This window comes from Astatotilapia calliptera, chromosome 5, assembly GCF_964374335.1.
Source record: "Astatotilapia calliptera chromosome 5, fAstCal68.1, whole genome shotgun sequence".
NCBI lineage: Eukaryota > Metazoa > Chordata > Actinopteri > Cichliformes > Cichlidae > Astatotilapia > Astatotilapia calliptera.
The window spans coordinates 27,299,025-27,321,317 of record NC_137426.1 but is presented as its reverse complement, the minus strand read 5'-3'; the positions used below and the strand labels follow the sequence as shown (position 1 = coordinate 27,321,317).

The 22,293-nt window shown below is 40.4% G+C and overlaps 2 protein-coding genes and 1 long non-coding RNA gene across 6 annotated transcripts; 2 read left to right on the top strand and 1 right to left on the bottom strand.

Annotated features, from left to right (window-relative positions):
- Positions 1 to 1,031: 1,031 nt before the first annotated feature.
- Positions 1,032 to 3,946, top strand: LOC113022780 (globoside alpha-1,3-N-acetylgalactosaminyltransferase 1-like). Of its 3 annotated transcripts, XM_080301963.1 has the most exons (4): positions 1,038 to 1,371; positions 1,646 to 1,711; positions 1,996 to 2,910; positions 3,845 to 3,946. In XM_080301963.1, coding segments are annotated over exons 1-4 (1,017 nt in total). In that variant the 5' UTR covers positions 1,038 to 1,337; the 3' UTR covers positions 3,847 to 3,946. The 3 variants fall into 3 exon arrangements, with proteins under 3 accessions (XP_026024346.1, XP_080158089.1, XP_026024348.1); XM_026168561.2 differs by lacking the exon at positions 3,845 to 3,946 and having other exon boundaries at positions 1,032 to 1,371; positions 1,996 to 3,583; XM_026168563.2 differs by lacking the exon at positions 3,845 to 3,946 and having other exon boundaries at positions 1,649 to 1,711; positions 1,996 to 3,583.
- A 312-nt stretch (positions 3,947 to 4,258) lies between these two features.
- LOC113022781 (uncharacterized) lies at positions 4,259 to 7,344 on the bottom strand. Its single transcript, XR_003272450.2, has 2 exons — positions 7,214 to 7,344; positions 4,259 to 4,514 (listed from the first exon to the last, which is right to left on the bottom strand). It is a non-coding gene; the product is annotated as an uncharacterized LOC113022781 (long non-coding RNA).
- ell2 (elongation factor for RNA polymerase II 2) lies at positions 7,234 to 20,652 on the top strand. Of its 2 annotated transcripts, none has more exons than XR_013909296.1 (12): positions 7,234 to 7,462; positions 10,398 to 10,445; positions 10,944 to 11,068; positions 11,183 to 11,346; positions 13,620 to 13,879; positions 14,142 to 14,266; positions 14,952 to 15,030; positions 15,131 to 15,794; positions 16,272 to 16,344; positions 16,865 to 17,486; positions 17,593 to 17,637; positions 18,741 to 18,767. XR_013909296.1 is itself a non-coding variant. In XM_026168560.2 (12 exons), exons 1-12 carry the CDS (start codon positions 7,331 to 7,333, stop codon positions 18,855 to 18,857), a joined length of 2,004 nt encoding a protein of 667 aa, XP_026024345.1. In that variant the 5' UTR covers positions 7,236 to 7,330; the 3' UTR covers positions 18,858 to 20,652. The 2 variants fall into 2 exon arrangements, 1 of the variants encoding a protein (XP_026024345.1); XM_026168560.2 differs by having other exon boundaries at positions 7,236 to 7,462; positions 16,865 to 17,036; positions 18,741 to 20,652.
- The last annotated feature ends 1,641 nt before the right edge of the window (positions 20,653 to 22,293 follow it).

Here is a 22,293-nt window from a genome sequence, read left to right as displayed (position 1 = left end):
TCTTAATGGAAGTAAATTTAAGCCATACAATGCTAACACTCACTTAGCCATGTTCTGTAAAGAACAGTATTGCTATTTATAGAACATGACTAAATCTGCTGTTTAATCCACAAACCTTCTAAAACCTTCCAATAGTTGATTTATCAATTTATTGTCATATAATTGTGGTTTCCTGAGACTAGAGACTCTGGAATCCCCTAGCTTGTCTTTTAGCACTAGAACTTGCATAAGCAGCTTTTACATTAAAAACTGGTAGAGGCATTTATGATACCCAGAAAATAAATAACTAAAATAAATTAGTGTAGTGTTGCTTAGTCTTCTGTGATCCTGAACTTATAAGTGATCATATCTCAGTGTAGGGACCAAAGCCCTGCATTGACACCTCGCACTGAAATTACAACTTGCTGAGAATAGAAAATCTGAAGGAAATGAGATTTTCATGCACTGTCTGTCTAAAATCTACAATTTCTTTTAAATTAAATAGAAGTACTAATTGTCCTAATAAGTTCTATTTTGTTAATTTGCACTGAAATGGGGCCACTGAGCTGCATATGTACACTGTCCAGATGTGTTTTAAACCTCATAAACATGCATTAAACCCATAAACATTCAAATATTTGCTTCAGTTACTTTATAATAACCCTCTTTAATTGCTTTTTTTTTCATGTGAGAGTGACAATGTTTTGTCTTATTGTATGATACTTGTTGCAACAATGCAACAAGCAGTTAGAGCAGCTTCTGTCACTGGATTTGATATTGAATAGTGCCACCTTGTGGAGCAGAAGGAGAAAGGATAAGGAAAAAATGCCTGATGCCTGCTGTATGACTTATCTGTGCAAATCTTGAGATTTAAAAATGAATTTGAGGAAGTTGTCCTTCTATTTTGAGTATCCTGTACTGTCTAAACAGAGGGGAAGAAGGAAAGAAGTGTGGGTGTAACACTACCTTTTAATGGTTTTCTTGCCCTGTTATGTCTTACTCTCCTCCCCTCATCTCCTCCCATTTCCCTCTTTTCCCTTCACATCTGGCTACTTTGGTTTTTCTCCAGAAGTGAATACTGCAAAAAGCCTGAAGAAGAATGTGAGAGGGGGGAGATGAAGAAAGGTATGTGAAGAAAAAGGAGAGGAAAATATTATAAACGCAGCGAGAGAAAAATACAAACCATAGGGAAGATGTGGGAAAACTGACCCCGAAAAAAAGTCCTGGTGGAAAAACTGAGTTAAACAGTAGATTTCCAGGAAGAGACAGAGTGAGCAACAGAGAAACACAAACAGAGGAGCAAAAAAATAGTGCCTTCGGGAAAGGCTCTGCGTGTTTTACCACCAGCAGGTCACAGTATGGCACTGTTCCCTTTCTGCAAGGCGTCATCAGGTTAGTGCAATATCTATGACCACTGCTCCACCTCTTCGACTGATGTCAAATCTGGTTGTTTACGCCTGATTGATTTGTGCTGTATTTATGTACGCTAAAACTGGATTACTTTTAAGATGAAGAGACTCACATTGAATCAAGCAGAAAGAAGAACAGACATAAAAAACTTGCAGTTTTTTAAACCTATCATGCGATACAGAAAAATGTTAGTTTTATCTCGTGCAGTCCCATGTAATGTCAGTCTTTCTTTGCATCTGTGTGTTTGCCTTTCAAGCAGGACCAATCAGAGTGAGCAGAATACAACTAGTCCTGTGCTGTTTTCTCCTGTCTCTTATCATATGTAAGTGTACAGAATAATGTGTTCTGTTCTACCCCTTTGTGTCACTGCATACACCTAGAAGAGTACACAGTAAAAAACCTCAGCTGAGTCATGTGCTCAGTAAAACACACGCTTTTAATTAATTTCCACAGAAAAATGTTTATTTTTTTGCTTTTGGCTTCACTTGGGACAGATTGCTATGAATCATCTCCTCTAAATATTTTGCGCATAGTACAAGTTACAAAGTAGAAGTATATAAGATCAGTTTGCACTGCACAAATAAGCGTCTGGTGTTTCCTCCTCAGACTACCTTCATGGCAGCAGAGCTGCTGCCAGAGTGCACCCAGCTCACCCTATATTTCATCCCTTGGAAATGGACAGGGGGAGAAAAGTGACAGACATGGAGGTGCACAAGGGAGCAGAATCGCAGACTCCTGCAGAGACGCCATGGGGTGCTCCCTTGGTGTGGGGTGACAGCCGCCACTCGGCATCGTGCAGGGCTAAATTTGCACAACGGGAAATGCGCATTGGTCTGCTGGCCTTTGTGGTGGGGACTTATGCCCAGTTCATCAGGCGTTTCCTGTACTCGGCTGAAACCTACTTTCTTCCTGGTCAAGTAGTCACATACTACATCCTCACAGATAATCCCCGCTCTCTGGATCCCCCCGTCAAGCTGGGGCCTGAACGAGAGATGAAGGTGGTTCCTATTGCCGAGCTGCCCGGGTGGGAAAGGCTGGCTCATCGTCGAATGACCCTTCTTGGTGATGCCATCCGAAAATCAATTGACAGTGAGACTGATTACATCTTCTGTGCTGATGTTGACCAGGAGTTTGTTGCTCCTGTTAGAGCGGAAATCCTTGGAGACCTGGTGGCTACACTGCACCCAGAACTCTATGGGATGCCAAGAAATGCTTTCCCTTATGAGGATGATGAAGGCTCATCAGCTTACGTGGAGGAGGATGAAGGAGACTTTTACTACACCTCTGAGTTTTATGGCGGGGCGGTATCTGAGATGTACAAACTTGCTCTCGCTTGTTCTTTGCTCATTCTTCAGGACCACGCTGATGGGATAACAGCCAGGGGCCTAGAGGAGAGCTACCTGAACCGATACCTGATTGACCACAGGCCGACCTGCGTGCTGTCCCCAGAGTACAGCTGGTGGGATTCTGACCTGTCTGCTCAAGTGCCTGTACATAGGCTGCTGTCCTTGGGAAGGCAATGTGAGTCTTATAATGATAAGCAGAGAGAAGAACACAAATGTTGATTTTTTTTTAAATGAAAAAAAAAGACCCATAAATCTACACAGAGGACTGTTTCTATTGTTATATCTGACTGTGCTGTTATGACAGGACAGATGATGGAAAGAAAAGATAACGGAGGGGCACATACTGCAGTTAACGTCACAATTTCCATTTAACTGTTTGTTCTATAGGCCAATAAATGCAGCCTGCAATCACACCAGAGCAAACTGCGCAATCTGCACTGAATTAAAGATCCATTTGGGGGAACGATCCCCTGCACCTCCTATCTCTGCCAGAGCAGACAAAAAGAAATTGACCTGTCTCTTTAAAAGGAAAGTCCTGTCTACTCCATTAATGTCAGCCTCAGAGATACTGCTCCATTGGCTTTGTGGTCAGCAGCGATAAGAGTCAACAGAGTAAGTGCACTCTTTTCCCCACAGTGGCCAATCATTAACGAGAAGAGCTGCTGTTTCAAGGTTTTTAAAGACCAGGTGGCTGAAAATGGACACAACAGGATGCTGTCTGCCCAGATTGCACGTGTCTAAATTTGAGCTTTGTGAGAGTAAATGTTTTTGAAAATGTTTCAGGATGTACTGAATAGTTTCCACTATAAGCTGGTTTATGACTTGGAGTAAAAAGCAAACTCAAACGACCTGATGGTGGTTGTTTTGTGTTGTCTGTGCCTTGGCCTTTCTCGCTCTCTCTCATTCACACACACACACACACACACACACACACACACACACACACACACACACACACACACACACACACACACACACACACACACACACACACACACACACACGCACAAACATACACCCACATTCTCACTTTGCTTTCTTTTCCATGTGTGCTGTGTTTTAATGGGAGGCTTAAACAGCAGCAGATGTTTTCTTCTCACTGCCAACAGAATCTGTCCTCGGGGCCAGACCGCCACGTGGAGTGAAGTTGAAGGTGGATTTCAAATAATCCTGCAATACAAGCCATCACGGCTTGCTACCTGCATGTTTTTTGACTCATTACTGGTATTCAAATTGGAACAGAATTACTCAGTGGACTTTCTGTCTCATAACACCCTGCTTTCACATATCGACAAATGCACAGAACACAAAGTGATTTCCGTGTGCAGAGTTCCTCAACATCTGGGGCTAGTTTCACTAAGACAGACTGACTGTGCCTTACATCTAAGTAGTCAAATTAATGTACTGAGAAAAAAAAAACATCTTGAGTATTTTTTTTTATCTTTTTTGAAGCCACTATCACTGTGGCTGTTACAATGGAAACCTATTTCTTCTTTGGCTATAAAAAGGGGGAAAGACATGGATTTTATGAATCTGTATTTCTTTAATTAGATCAGCAGTCACCAGAACTATAGATCAGCCTGTGAAACCACTCCCTTGCTTTGAACACCTGCTTTGAAAACCTTTGTTACCAACAGTATAAAGGGTATGTTGCTTAGTTTACCTTTATTCTGTCAGTCTGATCCATGATCAGTGCCCCTTTTTCATTCCACTATGCAAAGCAGGTTAAAGCAGGTTTAGTGGTGGTCAAAGAGAGCATATTTCCAGGAGCAGCATAACCTAAAGCAAAAAAGAGACAACACAGAAATCAGTGATGTGAGAAGATATTAATCTGAATATCAAATCTTACTTTGCTGACAGATAAATCTGTTGTGCTGGATGAATAGGACAAGGGTGATTCCTTCAATTCTTATTATATAGAATAGGGTTCAAACTCATATACTTCCTTGAGTGGGCTGTACACAAATGCAAAATTACCTGTTGAAATGTTAAAGAGTCATCAGTGGCTTGAATTTCTTTGGCTTCCCTTATTTCAATGTAAAACAGGCTTTGATCAGTTATCTCTAAAATGACTTTGGTGAGTGGCTTAATGGTGAAGTATGAGGTTACTCTTGCTGTATACCATTCCTGCACATTTTTATTGCAGGGATAGCCTGGGAAGTGTGCATAAATAATAATAATAATGGACTGCATTTACAGAGCGCTTTTCAAGAACCTCAAAGCGCTGTACAATTCCATTATTCATTCATTCTCACATTCACACACTGGTGGAGGCAAGCTACAGTTGTAGCCACGTCTGCCCTTATTAAATAAATAAATAAATATTATTTATTTATTTAAAGACTAAATAAATAAATAATACAGCTAAATAATTGACATGTGTGATTTGGTATCCACATTGTATCCACATAAACAGACATGTGAAACCAAGAGGCCGTTTGAAGCCTACAGCTCACCCCGCCTACACGTGTCTGTGCTAAAGGAGAAATCTTGAAGCATCTGGATAAAATCCAGTCCAGGATGTTGCTATGAGGCACTGTACCTCTGCCTGCCTATTAGTCTCAACTACAGTTCACTGAAGAAGTAGGTTAAAGTGTCGGAGAACACCGGTGATGATGGTGCAACAAAATCTTTCACATATAAAAATTAGAGCTTTAACAGCTTAGGTCTCCAGGTGGAGAAATACTTCATTTTGTTGAAATGATATTCCAACAGGCCGAGGCAAGTTATACATGATGTCGAAGAGCATCACACTAACCAGCAGCTGGAGAATGAACAAGCTTGCAGTTTATGTGATCAATTAGCTTCTCTGCAACAAAAGCTGTTGATACTTTTATACGCAGCTTTTTAAAGAAAACACATTGTCCACACTATTGGCAGTGTTTATAGAAAGTGTGATAAATAGTTCCAAGCACTAACAATATTGCACTACTTCTTAAAATATAACCACAGACACAACAGCATGACAGAAGCTGATACTTCTCGTTCACATTAATGTATATGAAAACTCTGTGGAGTTTAATGTCTGTTAACATACTGGATGGAGTTTTCTTCATTATTGATATAGTAAAAGAACATGTAAGAAGGAGTATTCAAAGGCTGAGGAATCATACCTCTAAATGTAAACCCTTTGATCTAAGTAGAATAAGTGCATCTTCATCACTCTTCAGACTCCACTCACTAAAACCTCTGTTTGGCATCAAAACTGAAGCCTGACTGGTCAAATCATGCATTCATTAATATCAACACTCAGCTCAGTTTAAACTGTTTTTGTGCTCCAGGTAACAAACTTAAGCATCACGTGTTTAATGTTTAACCTGAAAACAATGGGTGTGTAATTTTTAGGTATTCCTAAGCTTCTACCAGGCGACACTTGACACCTCTGTAAACACAGAAGCTTTAAAATCAAGGAGTCCTATCTTTGTTTAATTGTTTGCACACCAGGCAACCCATCAGATAAAGTAGAGCACGACTTGAGTTGAAACGACCTCACACTTCATATTTGCATGTATTTGATCCAAGAGAAGCCACAGAACAGGTTATGTAATGCTTATGAAGTACAGCTTTCCTCCCAGCCAGGGTTGTGTTTCACTATTGTCAAGCAGATAAAGGTAGCTTACAGTCAGTGGTATTAATGAGCACACTGTTGAAATCATGTTTAAATAAACTTTATATGTGCATATGTTTTCTAGAGAAATGAAAAGAGTTACTTTGTCAGTGCGCTGATGTATAAGTTCTCAATATGTTTGTGTGTGGGCATGCATGCAAGTGTGTGTAACTACTCAAGGGGAAGGGTGGGGTAAAGAGCCATGATAATCTGCTTGATTCACACAAGCTTTTCCCCACCCTGCCTGGGGCTAAGCCAATAATCACCATTCCAGGGGACTGACACTGGGAGATAGTCGTCCAGCTTACAGGGGGGTGAAAACTTGTGCTGATGTTATCTTATATGCCATATCATTAAAGGCACCATATAAAATACTATCAAGCTATAGGCCAGTATGGGTGTTTATAGTTCAGAGAGGTCCAAAAGTAACTGAAATTCAGGATAACAGTGGTAAAAAACTTATTTGAAAGGAAAGGTACTTGTTGTAGACTGTATGTTGCTCCAGCAGCTACCTTTCACAGTTTCGGCAGGTTAGAATCAGTTTCACCGTGTCAGCAAAACACAGCAGGCAGAGGAAGAATGCGCAGCTGAAAGAGGTTATTGGCTTACACAGAAGGGGGATTACTAACTAGTAATTTTTCCTCTTATAGTAATAAGCAATTCCTGCAGTCTCGTTTTATTAAACACATAGCAAGATACAGCTGTGAATTAGGCTGCTAATCATATCTAAGTTATAGAAGAAATGCTTAATATATTATTAATGCCCAAAAGTCTTAAAAAAAAACCATATATATCTTTACGACGTACTTAAAAGTCGCTGTGGTAAAAGTTGAAGAAGGAAAAAATAGCAAGCTGACAAGTGAAGACATACAGAGGTGTGAGTCCTGAGGGCAGTAAGCGTAATCCCTCCCCGTCAGAGTGCGAACAGTGAGCTTGGACTGCTAAATGCTCCAGCCTTCAGAGGGACGATGGTGGAGGGCTGGTAAAGATGGCGGCGCTCTCCGTGGATGGGAGATACGGATTAAATTGTGGCCAACAAAGCGCAGAAAGAGTCACTGTATTACATGTAAAGTTAACCGAGACAGCACTGAGGGCGATAGAGACCTACCAAAACTGTACGGTGAGTAAAACGCCGTGTATTTCAAGAATAAGGACTCAAACTGACACTGCTCGGATCAGCTAGGAAGTCCCAACTGCCACGCATAGCTAAAAGCTACAAAGTTAGCTAAGCTGTTGACAGAGCGAGTTTCAGCTGGGTTTTTTGATCACATTAGTTGGGTGTCGTGAAAGTAATCAACGGCAGAAGATAAATGAGACCTTGGTCTTATATTCTAGCCAGGTTTTACGAACTGACAAATATGATTTAACGTAAAAACCTGTTGGTTGAGCTGGACGCTGATTAGCTAACGCTAGCTCTACGTTATTATGTTGTGCTGACCAACCTAGTCCATTTTTTTTCTTGCCAAACTAATGTTGCTTACCAAATTAGGAAAGTGGTAGGCTCATATCGACGAATACACTAGACAAGCTTCATGAGCATAGCGTTTTAACATTAAAATATTAAATCGCAGTCAAGTAACCTGAACTTTTTTTTCGACGACGTTATATATTAAGAGCAGGAGTGGAAACATAGCAATAAATGAGTGATAATCTAACTTTGATCACAGGTTCGTGCCGTTTGAAGCATGTCGATGACTGGTTAGCTTGCCATATGTTTAGATTTAGCCAGCTGGCAAAACCTAACAAAAACCTGGCAGGGATATGGAGCTCCTAGTCAGGCTCGCCCTTTTTTAACTGTTTAACTTTGTTATAATCTGTTGCAGTCCAACACTAGCTAGAGATACAACTGAGCAAGCATCTCCAAGGTTTTCATAGGACAAATATTTATTTATTGAGTTTCTTTCTTTCTCTCTTTCTTAATTCATTCAATATATATCTTTTTCTAGTTGGCATCAAGCTTCACTGAGAAGAATGAGCCAGCATTTATAAATATGTCTAATACAAGACCTTAAAAAAATGAAAGGAAAGCAAGAAGAACAGCTTATTTTTGTCCTTTTCTCTTTTTTTTTTCTTTTTTTTTTTTTTGCATTAATGTAATGTATTTCCATACTCTTTCTGAACTAATTCAAGCCAGTGTGCTGTAACACAAAGTAGTGCTTTTAAAACTACTGTTTGCTCTGGATCACTGCATGCCTGTGCCGATTAAATATAACTTGTTAATCTTGAACCGTACGAATGGTGTAATCTTGTTGAGGTGAATGCAGGTGGACTAATCTGAACCTCTGCAGTCTTGAATAAGGAGGCCTAAAGCCAGGTTACCTGACTTTTCTCTGCCAACAACAACGCTGTTACGTAACACACTGGCCAGGTCTAGGTCTCCACTCAGGGATGATACATTATAGCTTGCTAGTAGGCTATAGTGTGCTGAGGTTTCTGAGACTTTATCATTTTATTGCATATACACTTACCTGTCCGTCTGCCAGCCACACATTGTATACATTCTTGTATGATAAGCTTTGGCTTATTGTCAGCCCCGTGAGAATTCCTCTTGCAAATATATGTGTTTATAAAATGTGGATATAAAGCAAAATCCAAAATGATTATTCACACGGTTTTGTGACAGCTGGCAGGCTGCGTTATCACTTAGTTGAGGGAATTCTTTTGTGACAGCCCGTGCTACAACCTTATTGGATGTGGTAATGTTGGTCTGTTCTCTGCACTGAACAGCAGCCTGCAATCTCTTGCTGACTGAGCAGCCAAAAACTGCCTGCTTTTTGTTTCTCTCTCCCTCTCGGTAATGTGTGCTGTAGCTAACCCAGTCATCGAACTCTGGAAGCCGGCTATCTTTGTCTTTCTGTGGTGATGTGAAATGTGATCAGAACGGTGCGAGTGGGGGGAGGAGGGAGTATGGCTTGGAGTAGCACAGCTTTTACAACCATGACATATTTATTTCAATGTTTAAAAAAAAAAAAGTGCCCATTTTATCCAGTCACCTACTTCTTGAGTCGCTTTAGGAAGACTCAGCAACGTGGAGAATCTGTTAAAATGCGCATACCTCCCACTCAGACTAGTTCACAAGTCTAGCTGACTGGTTCTTCTGTGTACTTAAGCCGGGTGAAGAAACTGGGAGTCATGTGCTTCTCCCAGCTTATTGTATACCGCTGAAGAGCAGCCACCACATATTTGTGGCTGTCACTCTTATTTCAAGTAGCCACTGGCACAAATGTAAATAAAAGAGATTTAGAAATCTACTATTTAAAAATATCTGGTTTGTTTTTAGTGTCAAAACAAATCATTTCACCTACCACTTAAAGACACAGGTCATTTTGATTTATATAGCCTCTCTCTCTCGCTCTCTCTCTCTCTCTCTCTCGGCCCTCAGGTAAAGATTGTCTTTAAGTGGCTCGCTGAGCATTATATGCTGCAAATCACCCATGGCTTCAGAAAAAAACATGCAAGCTGTCCATACAAGGAAAACTGCAATAATTGGGTGACTGTTTAAATAGCTCTGGCCAGACCGATGTGCTTTGAGCTTTGGAAATGTGAGGCTTCACACTATTTGTCTGATAATTTACTGACCAAACAACCAGTTGGTTAATTGGTGAAATAATCTGAAGATCAGCAGCAGCACTGCATCAGACACAGCGCTGTTAACAAGTTCCCAGTTGCGTGATTGACAGGGATTATCTTTGCTGTGCTGCCTCTTCATTTTTTCTCTTTTGCATCATGAATACTGATTATGACCTAGTTACTTGCTCTCCCACAGACAAAGAAGGCACGTGCTCGTCAGATATCAGCTGGCTGTCAGCTATAGTCCTAGCAGCATGTTTTTAAATGTAGCCTTTAAACAAACATGCAGAGCAAGTGGTTAAGCATTCAGCATTTGTCTGCATTATGATGGAAGCATATGTTATAGGAGGACTGGGAGTAAAGTGTAGTGTAGATTCTAGGCCTTTATTTTCTGTTTTGTTTTTTGTTTTTTAATGCTTATTTATGTCTGTATATATTTTTTGTTTCAGGGGTTAAAGTATATGTGTGTTTCCCATTATTTGCAGAATGTTCCTTCTCTGCGGCCAACGATACAGTTCAAGGGACTACAAGGGGTAAGTCCAACAAGGAAAACAAAAAACCTGGTTGTATTTTAGGTTGTGAGTCTTGCATTAACTGATAAAAATAAGCTTGCCAGTTGTATTCATTGATCCTAAAATCAGTAAAACCACTTAACAATTTCTGGCATTAACTCATTTTAGCACTTGTAATAAAATATAAATTCAATACAAAATGGCCAATTTAATGATTTTAATGATTCAAACGGAATTGTTTATAAAGCAAGATCACTTCTTTTTTTCTTTTTTAATGTGTGTTTTCCTCTGATGTTCCTCTCGATAAAATATCAAGTTAATAATTGGTTCATATATATTTTTGTATGATGTATGTACTCCATAATGGCATGGCTCACCTCCCATTAGATGATAAGAACTTGGGTTGTCCTGTTTCCTCGTAACTCTTAAATTGTTCACATCATCCTCTATAGCTCTACTGCTGAATACACTGTTATACTGTTTGTGTTATACTTAATATGTATGTGAATTATTTGACAGCGCATTAAGATTCCCAAGAGTGACTCTTCTTCAGACGCCTTCCACAATTTTGAATTCTATCTGTCTAATGTGGGCAAGGACAACCCTCAGGGAAGCTTCGAGTGCATCCATCAGTATGCGTCGAGGTAGTGTTAATAGCTGGTCAGCTGAATCAACTGTTACTTTCTTACCACACGTTGCTGGAAGGTAATCCCTCTCTTGCATTACATTTCTCCTCCACACTCCCTCTTTGTCTCTAGCTCAGGGGCCTCACACCTGGCATTGTTGGCGACAGTACACGACAAGGTCACAGTGTGTGCCACCAATGACTCCTACCAGGTGACCCGGGAGCGCATGACCCAGGCTGTGGAGGACACACGAGAACGTGGGACCAAAGTCATCAAGCCTGGTGGTCAGTACAGAGGTAAGACCCTTCCTACAATCTCGCTTATTTCCCACTGCCGCAGTCAAAGGGCGGTGTGGATCCCACATGTCACCATGGCTTTACAACCCCTCTTCTCTCTTTTCAAACTCTGCCTCTTTTGAGAGCCTGAATAGGTGAAAGCTGACAGACTAACTCTATTCAAAGCCATTATTGCGACTGACTAAGCTATTTTGCCGTCTCAGTTTTTTCCAGATTAGGAGTCTGTCTGATAATGACAAATGGTGGCAGATAAAGCTAATGCTGTTTTAGTAATGCATAGCTTGCCACATAGTACACGCTTTACTTTTGTTTTATTGTGTTTAACATTTATCTTTTCAACAAATTATGTCTTCATGTTTTCCTTACACATGAGGGATGTATAGTTGTTACAGTGTTTTATATACAGATAGCTGTTGCTCTTAAACTTGCTGCATGTTTAGAATGACTGCTGGTACATGCAGCTAATCTAGGCCTACATTAGGTATTCCCTGCTTTTCAGATGTCTGACAACAAAAAAAGAATGCGTAAAATTCAAATACTTTGGCTTATGCAACGTTAAAAGATAGTTTGACTGATCACAGAGAGTTGATACTCAGCAATGTAACCAGACTGCATTCACAGGCCGCGCCTGGGTGCCAGCAAATTTAAGAAGACAACTTTGTTGTCTTCATCTTCTACAGTAATCAAGTATTTTAAATTTCACTATAACCCATGGTAAAGAGCTGTTGCCCTGTTCTGTATTTATTTTAAGTTTTCTGATCTCTATCCTGATCTGAATTGTGATGAAATTTTGTTGCTTGCCAAAAAAGAAAAGGAGGGCAAAGTATATCTGTCCCATTTCACTATAGAAATCGCTACAAATCCCAGTTTGTGGTTTAAATGTCATTATTTTCACACATACAAGTAAGCATTTAAAAATGTACACTATTTACTGTAGATGTAGTCTAAAAGCCTTTTATTTTTCTGAGCCCTGGGGATATATTTGTATATTTGCATGTACTGTCACATAGAAACTGGGAATCGAGATGATGTACAGAAAAGGGGGTGGGTCAGTCGTTTGTAGCACCTGGTTTGAAGTAAGTATCATATTTACAGATGTGCCAGGGGCCTTTAGATTCTTGTTTTCGCAGGCTTTTTGTTTCAGATAGCAGCCTCTAACTTTCCCTAATCTTTGTCTGCCTTCTGCAGTCGCATTTAAAAGCAGTAACTCTTAATAAATGTACAGATGGTCTGTACAGAATATCTCTTTCTGAAGAAGAAAAATGTGATGCAAAAGCATTACGCCTGCTAGAATCTGTCACTGATCTCTGTCACTGTTTGCGAGTCTTTTTCCTTTTCTTTGACGAGGAGGGAGGGGAGGAGTTTTTCCTTTCTCTTCCTTTCCCTAACCTTAATCTTTTAAAGAGCTTTAGAATTTCATAATGACCATGAAGAGGTATACAGGGAAGTGTTGACACCATGATTAAGCACATTGCTCAGTAATAAGGTTTCTCTGGCTTTAACGTCAACACTTTAAAATGGGTTCTCTAAGCTGCTTAGTGTAGTTATGTAGTTTGGTATGGTCAGTTTTCTTGCCACATACACTTTCACTGGAAATGGCATTAACATCAGACCATATTGTCACTGGTTTCAAAAACTGAAATCGTGAATGTCACTGACATAACAAAAGCACTCATTGTGTCTCTTATATTCTGTGGTTACAGTTCCTAATGTCAGTTTGAAATAAGGTTTGACTTGAGCAGCTCAGCTTCTTTGGTCTTCCTACATGCCATTGACACTCTCACATGATTTCCTCTCAGAAAGGTTCAACCCATGTGTAGGTGACCAAATCCTGGTTAATGTCATTCACATACAGCAGTGGAGGATTTAGCCTACTGTAATCCATTAGTGAACACAGGTAAAAGAGTATTATGGTATAAGTTATTCCTGGTCCTTTAATATACCTTTAAAAAAAAAAAAAAAAAAATATATATATATATATATATATATATCCCCATCCCCAGTCCATAGGTCTGGCATAGATCCATTTAGCCTAAGCACATTGCCAGGATTGTAATACACTGGTGGAAACCCTGATCCATTTCTTTAAGCTCTCACTATTATAATCATTGGATCAGTCCTAATGTATGTGTAATGTAGATGCAATTGACACCCACTTTTAATAAGAGATGTTAATCAGAAGTTCTTATCTGTCAGCGTAAAAGAATCATCTGTGATGAGCCAGTCTGCCGAGAAGAGAAGTCGTAACTTTCCATTTTCCTTCTGTTTTGCAGGAAAGCAAGTACATATCCGTAAGCCTGCACTATCCACCCCAGAAGTGGTCCCAGAGCGTAAACGCTCCACACCCATCAACCCAGCCAACACTATTCGTAAGTGCCTTTCCAATAACCCTGTATCGCAGCGGCCGTTCAGAGACCGCATCATTCATCTGCTGGCACTCAGGCCCTACAAGAAGCTGGAAGTGCTAGCACGTTTGCAGCGTGACGGTATCAACCAGAAGGATCGCAACTCATTGGGGACCGCCCTGCAGCAGGTATTTCCCAACAGGAGAGTTGCATGAGTTTGAACAGATTTGTCTGTTTAAGAAGGCTAACAAGATTGTTGCTTGCAGATCTGCCTGATGAAATCCTGCTCACTTTATTAATGCTTCATTCATGAGAAATGAGACTGTTAGTCGTTGAACAGTATTTACATACACAGATGTTTAGCCAGCACAGGATGTACGAAGTATCTATACCAGTATTCCTGCTGCCACAACTTAACTTTGAAACTCTGTGTGTTTCTATGCAAATTAGGTGGCAAACCTGAATCCCAAAGACAATGCATATTCTCTGAAGGACTACATATACCGTGACGTCCAGCGAGACTGGCCTGGTTACTCAGAAGATGAGAAGTCTCAGATTGACCGGATCCTGACTCGGTACACAAGCAGCCAGTTCAGCTTTTTATTCTGATTAATTTTGAGTTGCCTTTGATTAAATTAAAAGCAGTCGATATATTGAAAGGAAATGTACAGAACGGTAGGATGTGAAATACAGAGCAGAGATCCTCATGCTTGAATAGAAGCATCAGTCATTTGGTCACATGGCAAAAGACCCAAAATATAGCCTCAATTATGCTCCTAAATGGTCTCCTGCTTGCCTGTAGTGATAAAGCATTTGTTCTTTATGGTGTGTAATTGGGCTAACACTGTTTACACTTTAAGCAGAAGTGGTTTTACATACATGAGCACAGTTTCCAAAAGAACGAATGAAACGCTGAAACTCGTGAGAGAGTGAAGAAAACACACTGTTCTGTTATCTTGGTGTGTGGCTACAGCCTGCAGTACATGCTATAGCTTCTATGAAAACATCGACACTGTTTAGACTAGCTTGTGGTACGGTTTATTTTGACATTAGCTACACTACAGATTTGTGTTTTAGAGCCATTTCTTCTCCTTCTTGTGTTGTGGCATTGGAAAAATGTAAATTAAGCCTCATGAATATGACCAATCCACATTTTTAGCAGGTCTTAGTGTAATGATGGTTGAAGGCTACCCTCTAAGTTGCCCTTTCTTGCCACTTAGACTGTTCCCCACTGATAACACTCTGTCTTTTCTTCAATAGCAAATTAGGTCTTCCTAATGAGATAACTGCAACCTCATCCAGTGGTTCTCCCAAAGACAGCGCTCCCACATCGCCTCAGGTACCTGAACAAAAATTCTCTAAAGCTCAACCCATGGTGTTATATGATTTTTCAGACTAAATTCTGTGGTTGGTTTCATTGGGGGGGGGGGTTTTGGCAGAAGCGTCAGCCAGACTTTGATTTCATTGATCCTTTGGCACCGAAGAAAGCCCGCATCTCCCACCTCAGTAATCGAGGGCCAGCCGCATCCTCCTCGGATCGCCTTGAGGACGAGGGCAGCCTCAGCTCTAAACGCTCATCCCTACCCTCCAATGTCACCTCAGGCCCTCCCACTCATCTCCCCATCTCATCCCACCCACCTGCCCCCTCTCACCAGCAGCCTAGCCCAGCTTCTAACACCAACTCACCAAGCACCCCAGAGGGCTGTGGCACCCAGGACCTGCCCGTGGACCAGAGTTCCTCCTGCAGAGATCCTTCACCCAAGTCCTTTTCGTCCAATAGATCCCTGCAGGATCGCTATCAGCATCCTAACCCCGGTCCCAGACCATCCCCCAGCCCTCCGCCTTGCACCTCACTCACAGTTACCTCCACTGTCATTTCTAGCCCTCCCTTGTCCAGCATCACCAGTAAGAAGGTTAAAAAGAAGTCTAAGAAGCACAAAGACAAGGATCGAGAAAGGGAGAAAGGGAAGCGAAAGGAAAGAGATGGCAGTAGTTCTCATGGTGTTGTGGAGCAGGCTGTAGAAAGTCATAGAGCCAAGAAGAGGCAGAGCCCTGATGAAGAGACCAGGAGAGTTATCAGCAAAAGTTCTCACAAAGATCAAGGTGCGTTTCTGAATCTCTTGTATGGACCGCTGAATCAGATACCTGCAGTTCTGGAAAATTTATGTTGTCACTTTAACTCAGAAAACAGGACAACAACCTTTACATTACAGGCCTCCATTTCTTTGCAGCAGCCTTTGCTTTTTCAGCAGCTGCACCACTGATTTCATGAGAAAAATGGGTTTGTCTTTTCCTATAAAAGCAGTGCATGTCTGTCCATCAGTACCTTTCGGTCCTGATTATATTGAATGAAAAATCCTGTGCTGTGGGTTAATGTCATCATTCAACAAACATTTACATTACTGTTGAAACATCAGGGATCAACTAAAAGAGACCTGTTCATATTCTTTACATCAGAACAAGATGGTTAAAAATAAAATCCTGTTGTTAGACAGTTTTCCATCATAGCAGCGGTGCTTATGTTTAATGTTCATTATAAATTCTGCACTTAGATTCTTGCATATTGCTGTCTCTCCTCAGACTCTTCAGACAAAGAGAGGCCAGTCCAATCCACTGAATTTTCATCCAAAATAGATACACCTGACTATATCCTGTAAGTAACTGTTATAATTCTAAAAGGGTCCATTATCAACAGTCTTTTTTTTTCTTTTTTTTTTTTTTGATTTCCTCTTTTCTCACCACAAATTGTGAAACAATTGCAAAAGAGGATGTTTTGAACAAACACAAGTGAATTAGAGTAGACAAGAATTAGGACACGTGAAATGCTGCTGTAAACACAGATGTGTTTCAGTGTGCATGCTAGTATTCTTTGTTCATTGCTGTACAAGGACTGTTTTGTACTTTCCACATCAGTGGTAATGAGTTCAGGGAATATCTTATCCGTAGCACATTTGAAATGGAGAAGTGCAACAGATGTTGAACTTCCCATATGTCTATAAATGGCATGACCTTTTCAAAGGTGCATTCAGAATAAATAAAGTTTGGAAAGAGCATGTTCATAGTCCAGTGCTGGTATTGGTGTTGTCTGTAACAGCTCTTTCTGGATTGAAATTTCAAATTAAAACTTACTTTGTCACCACTTTAAAATGGATCTAATTTTCCTTTGTTTACAGGAAGTACACAGCATTGGTGTCCCTCGACCAGCGGCAAAGCTACAAGGACGATTTCAATGCAGAGTATGACGAGTACCGCCTGTTGCATGGACGCGTGGAGAACATCACCCGCCGCTTTACCCAGTTGGACGCCCAGTGTCGGAAGTTGGCCCCTGGCACCAAAGAGCATCAGGTCATATTGAAACTTTTTGCTTGGATACATTTTCGATGATGCTGGTGATGACTGCAGAAAGACCACAATCATAGAAATGTGACACAGGCTGTTCTCTCTCTTAATGTGTGTTTTAATCATTTTCTACATTATTATACATTTGTGGTCCTGTTGGCTGTGACAGAATATAATGAAGTCTTTGGCCTTTAACCATTCACAACTGGCTCTTTGTATACTGCTGTCAAACAAACAGGAGGCAGTAATGATGGACAGCTTATTCATAATCAACAAAAAGTAATAGTGTTGTCAAAGTTTCACAGCTGCTCCTCAATCCAGAGACACCTGCAACCAGCAGGCGACAGACATTTGTTTAGAGTGCTAATAGTTTCATTCTGTGCTTTGGTTCAGGGTCCTGCTTTTTGTCCCCAGCTATCAGAGCTTTTGTTTTTTATTTCCTTAAAGTAAATGTAGGTGGGTCAGTATTTCATTTATCTACAAAAAGTGAAAGAACACGTGTTTGTAATGTTTATACATGACGTCCATTGGGAACAACTAATGACTTTAATCATCTTTACAGAAGGTGCAAGAAGAAATAGTGAAAGAGTACAAAAAGATCAAACAAGTAAGTTACACAGGCTGTCATCATTTTAAGTCTTTGTGTGCATTTCTGCCTTTTCCCCTGATATAACCTAAAAACAATGTGAATTCTATAACCAAGTCTTTACTTTTTTGAATGTTTGTTGCATTAAGTTTGGCCAAAATGTTGTCACACTCCATAATCACGCTCATTCTTAAGATCTGAATTAGACACACTACGCATATATGTACTGGTGGCAGGGTGGTATGTGCACACCTGTGTAAATGACACGGTGTTTTAACTGATGTGAAAAGGTGCATTAACGTTAAATATTAAATCCTTCAAATATTAGTGCAGTATTGTTGCTTTATATTCCATGTGCATAAAAATTATTACATAATTGGACATGTGCAGAAGCTCTTTCTGTCCTAAGACCATTCGGAACTGTGAACTTATTAGAGTTTAGAGCCTGATTATTTCTTTGACTCCTCTTTTGCATACCAATCAACTCAATATGGCTATAAAATGTATTAAAGCAGGCTAAATATGAATGGTCACAAATACCGGTAAGGAATGGCAGCTGTGAGAAAGTGCTGAAGTCATGACGGCATGCTGAGATAACTTAATTTCTGAGCAGGAAGACAAAGCACCTCCTCATGGATTTGTATAGGAATGTCAGGCATGTTTAGCTAGTGCAGGCAACGGTAGTGCACTGTTTCCTTTTTGCTGTGTTTGTTCATGAACAAGGTGTCAAAGGAGAGCTTTCTGAAGCGAACTCTCTGCCAATTCTTAACAAAAGTGCCTGAAGTATGCAGAGTAAAATCCGGATAAACTGGAATTGTGGTCAGTGAAACAAAACAGACAAATGTCCACAGTAAAGTTAAACATTTTCATCACAACTTTTAACCTTTTTAGTGTTTCTTGAAAGATGCCCTAAAAGTCTCATAATCTGAAGTGCTCTGTAAGGAAGAGTGCATGCCACGATTGGTCAGAAAATAACAGAGCATTAGCAGGTTGACTTCTTTTATTTTAAGGATGAACAAAATGTGTAATTTGTTCTGCACTTTAAAAAATCAAACCGAGTGCAGCTGAACTGACATTTTCTTTTTTTCCCCCCTTTTAAAAAAAAAAAAAAAAAAAAAAAATAGCACAGCCCCAACTACCACAAAGAGAAACTGCGCTGCGAGTACCTGCACAACAAGCTGGCCCACATCAAGCGGCTCATAGCTGATTTTGACCAGCGCAGAGCCCAGGCCTGGTCCTGAGGGCACAGTAGAGAACAGCTTCACTCATCAGTATTGAGAATGGAGGGTCAAACCAAGAGCATCTGTCCAGCTGTCTCTTAGCTATTGAGACCCCTTCAGTTGCTGCCTTCGCAACAGCTCCTTCCCCTACTTTCCTTACCATTTTTCCTTCTCCTGTTTTCTTGCTTCATTCCTCCTTTTCTTTTTGACCTTTGATTCCACAGGCTTCATTGGTGCCTGCAATCCTGCTTTTCGACTTTACCCATCAATCCTTTGCTTTTGCAGTATTTTTTTTTCTTCTTCTTCTCCTGTGGATTTGACACCACTGGACCAGTGGAAGGGGCTGTCTGCATGTGTGAGCGGGTTTGTCTCTAACTTTTGAAGGACTTTCTCTTCAGACAAAAGTATTTTTGAGCATCAGATATAATATTAACATGTATTTAAGTAAAACAAAAAAGAGGGAGATCTATTTATTTTGTGACTCGTAGTGCAAAGTAAGAGTCTGCAAATGATATATTGTTTAATTTTGTTTTTTAAACAATGCAAAAAAAAAAAATACCACAGGCCTTATGTGTTTTGACTTTGTGAAGCCATTTTGAACGCAGATCCATCTGTCATCTCATCTGACAAAGATGCCTGTCTTGCCTCATTTCCTCTCATCACTTCAAACGGCAGTGGATAACCACACTTCAATAAATTGCTGCCGAAGCTGAATTTGAAGCTGAAGAGGAAGGAAATGAGACAGGAAGAAGAAATCACTTGAGCTGATTAAGAAGCAACAGTTTGTGTGCATGGGTTGTGAATTTAATTGCAATGATGAAATGGTGTTGAACGTTGGCGTAAGCCAACCCCTCCCCCCACCCTGTCAGTAGGGGGCAGTATTTCCCACACCAAACAATATTTAATGTTCACAGTGCATTATGTATGCCTTAAGGTGTTTACATTCGGAAATGTCGAGCTGGGGCTTGGAGTCCACTGGCTGTACAAAGGAACTACAACTGCCTAGAAACAGGTGTGTGTGTGTGTGTGTGTGTGTGTGTGTGTGTGTGTGTGTGTGTGTGTGTGTGTGTGTGTGTGAGTGAGAGCGGGTGGGTGGTGTGCAGATGTCAGTGATCGAGAGAGGAAGGGATGTAAAGTCTGGATGGAGTGTTACAAATTGTGAGTGTAGTTGTATGGATGTGTATTATGTTGAATGAAAGGAAAAATAGAAATGTGGAGAAGAAATGAAGAAATATAGAAAACAAACAAAAAAAAAGCTGCTATAATGTTTAAAACCGGCCAGGAACACTCAGGATCGACCTGGCTGGAGTAAGAGTACCTGATCCTACCTGAAGAAAGAAGGAAGATCCTTATTTGGTTCTTCTCTAGACCCTGCAAAGGAATAACCCCCCCCCCCCCCCCCTCCCCCTTCCTCCCAACCTCTCGAGCTTTATCCAGCGGCAAACAGGTTTTGTTTTTTTGTTTTTAAAGGTTTGAAAGGAAGCAAAATGTTATCATCCACCAGAGGACTTCTCTGTATTATGATGTCAGTGCGTTTGATTCTCAGTTGGAGCTCCACACAGCAATGAAAGGTGTGAGTTGGAGCATTTCTTTTTCAACATGGATACAGATTTGGATGAATGGCTTCTATGAAATTATTTCAATGAGGGAAATTTTATTTACTAAGTTGTTTTAGAATGTTTGCCAAAAAATGTAATTGCCTTTTGTTTCTTTGGTCATGCTTCCATGGAGTCAAATTTCTGATTGGGGCTAATGTTGAGAAGTCATTGATTATGCGATGTCTCTCTTTCACTGAAATAAAACTTCCTTAAATGTAGGGATGTAAAAGAGGAACTTTGTCATTGTGCTGTTGACGTGTGAAATATTTCGCAGACAAGAGTCTGTACTTTGTTTTGGGGGGGCACTGTTTATTTTCATTTCCCACAAAAATGAATATTGTTCTGTCCTGTTTTTCATTATATGTGATTGTGGCATTCTGTCAGATAGTCAGTCTCTGCAGTAGACTGGCTCTTTGGGTTGGTTGTCAGAATCAATTTGGGTTTATAGCAAACTCTCCTTAACTTTTTATTTTGGACAGATAATTAGCACTTGTATCTACAAGGTGTCACAACAACCGAAAAATGTCCATCCCGCTGTGGGGGAAAGGGCTGGTATTTGTACTGTTTTTCCTGGTTGTGATAATTTCCCAGAATTAAGAGCTACAAAGGGCTACTTCACATAACTTCCCTGTAAGAGCTAATTCAGAATATAATGAACAAACAGTATATGAATCAGTGTGGAGGGGTTTAGTAAGGAATACCGAGGAAGTTTTAGATTTCCCAGCAATGTTTAAACAAGAAGCCACAAGTCCATTCTGAAAGAAATCTGATTCTGCCCATCTGAAAATGTACAAGACATTTCAATAAAAATCAACACAGTTTTACCTGAAAGATGTTTCGCTTCCTTTTTAAAAAAAAAAAAATTTTTTCCCCCTTTTAATCACAAAATATAGTTATTATTAAATCGTGTTGGGATTGTTTTTTGTTTGTTTTTTTTTACAAAGGCTTGTATGCAAAAGACAATTAAAAGTAGAGAGATGTATAGTACAAAGACTTAAGAGTGGGTTAGTAATTAAAAGGTACTTAAATATAACTTTTTCTAATGGCATCAGAGAGTGGCTTCATAGGAATGAGATCCAAGCTAGCTGGCAGTAATCCAGTGTTTCAAAATTCAATTTCAATGAGGTACACCTGTCACACGTATTTTAATAAGATTGGTTTTCAGAAACGAAATAACGGTTATATGAGCAGACATAGCTGGACTGGCCATCGGGCATACCGGGCATTTGCCCGGTGGGCCGCTGGCGATTTTTTGTTTTTATGGGCCGATCGATTTTTTCTTTTTTTTGGAAGGGTATAAATAATGAAAGGTGTTGGATTGGCCAGTTGGTCATGATCGACTCTGGGCTGGACCAATTACAGCCGAGGAGGTCGGATGCACCCTCCCCCTTGTTTAGCAATCTTATAGACGAACTAAAGAAAATGGAGAACAAAAAAAGGAAAGAAGGTGCAGAAAAAATTAGGACCAAAAAGAAACGAGCCCTGCCAAATGTGTAAAAAATAACTGAATTGTTTGGCGGTAGCTATGGCATAGCTTCCACAGATTTAGCAACATCAGCAAGTGGTGGAGGCCAGCAGGTGGATAAGGGAAAGGGGAGGCAAGAGGAGGAGAGACCGAGGCGGCCGCCGGTCATAGTGGCAGAGGAACTGAACTTCAGGCAAGAAGTTATGACCTGCTGTCTGTGTCAGATATAAACCAAGTTTAGTTGTAGTTTGTTTTCGTTGTGCTGACTTTTTACAGGCGCTTAGAATAACTGGTACTGCGTACTAGCTAGCATGATGGAGTTTATATACTGCTGGGCGGGTGCTATGAAGTTACTGATAGTAAATTTTATTTTATGCTTTAGGTTAGTTTCTCA

Coding starts and splice junctions, on each gene's coding strand:
- LOC113022780 (XM_026168561.2), top strand. CDS start 1,338: ATGGCACTGTTCCCTTTCTGCAAGGCGTCATCAG. Junction 1,372..1,645: donor TTTCTGCAAGGCGTCATCAG/GTTAGTGCAATA, acceptor TTGCCTTTCAAG/CAGGACCAATCAGAGTGAGC. Junction 1,712..1,995: donor TCTCCTGTCTCTTATCATAT/GTAAGTGTACAG, acceptor TTTCCTCCTCAG/ACTACCTTCATGGCAGCAGA.
- ell2 (XM_026168560.2), top strand. CDS start 7,331: ATGGCGGCGCTCTCCGTGGATGGGAGATACGGATTAAATTGTGGCCAA. Junction 11,069..11,182: donor ATCCATCAGTATGCGTCGAG/GTAGTGTTAATA, acceptor CTTTGTCTCTAG/CTCAGGGGCCTCACACCTGG. Junction 17,638..18,740: donor AGTACAAAAAGATCAAACAA/GTAAGTTACACA, acceptor AAAAAAAAATAG/CACAGCCCCAACTACCACAA.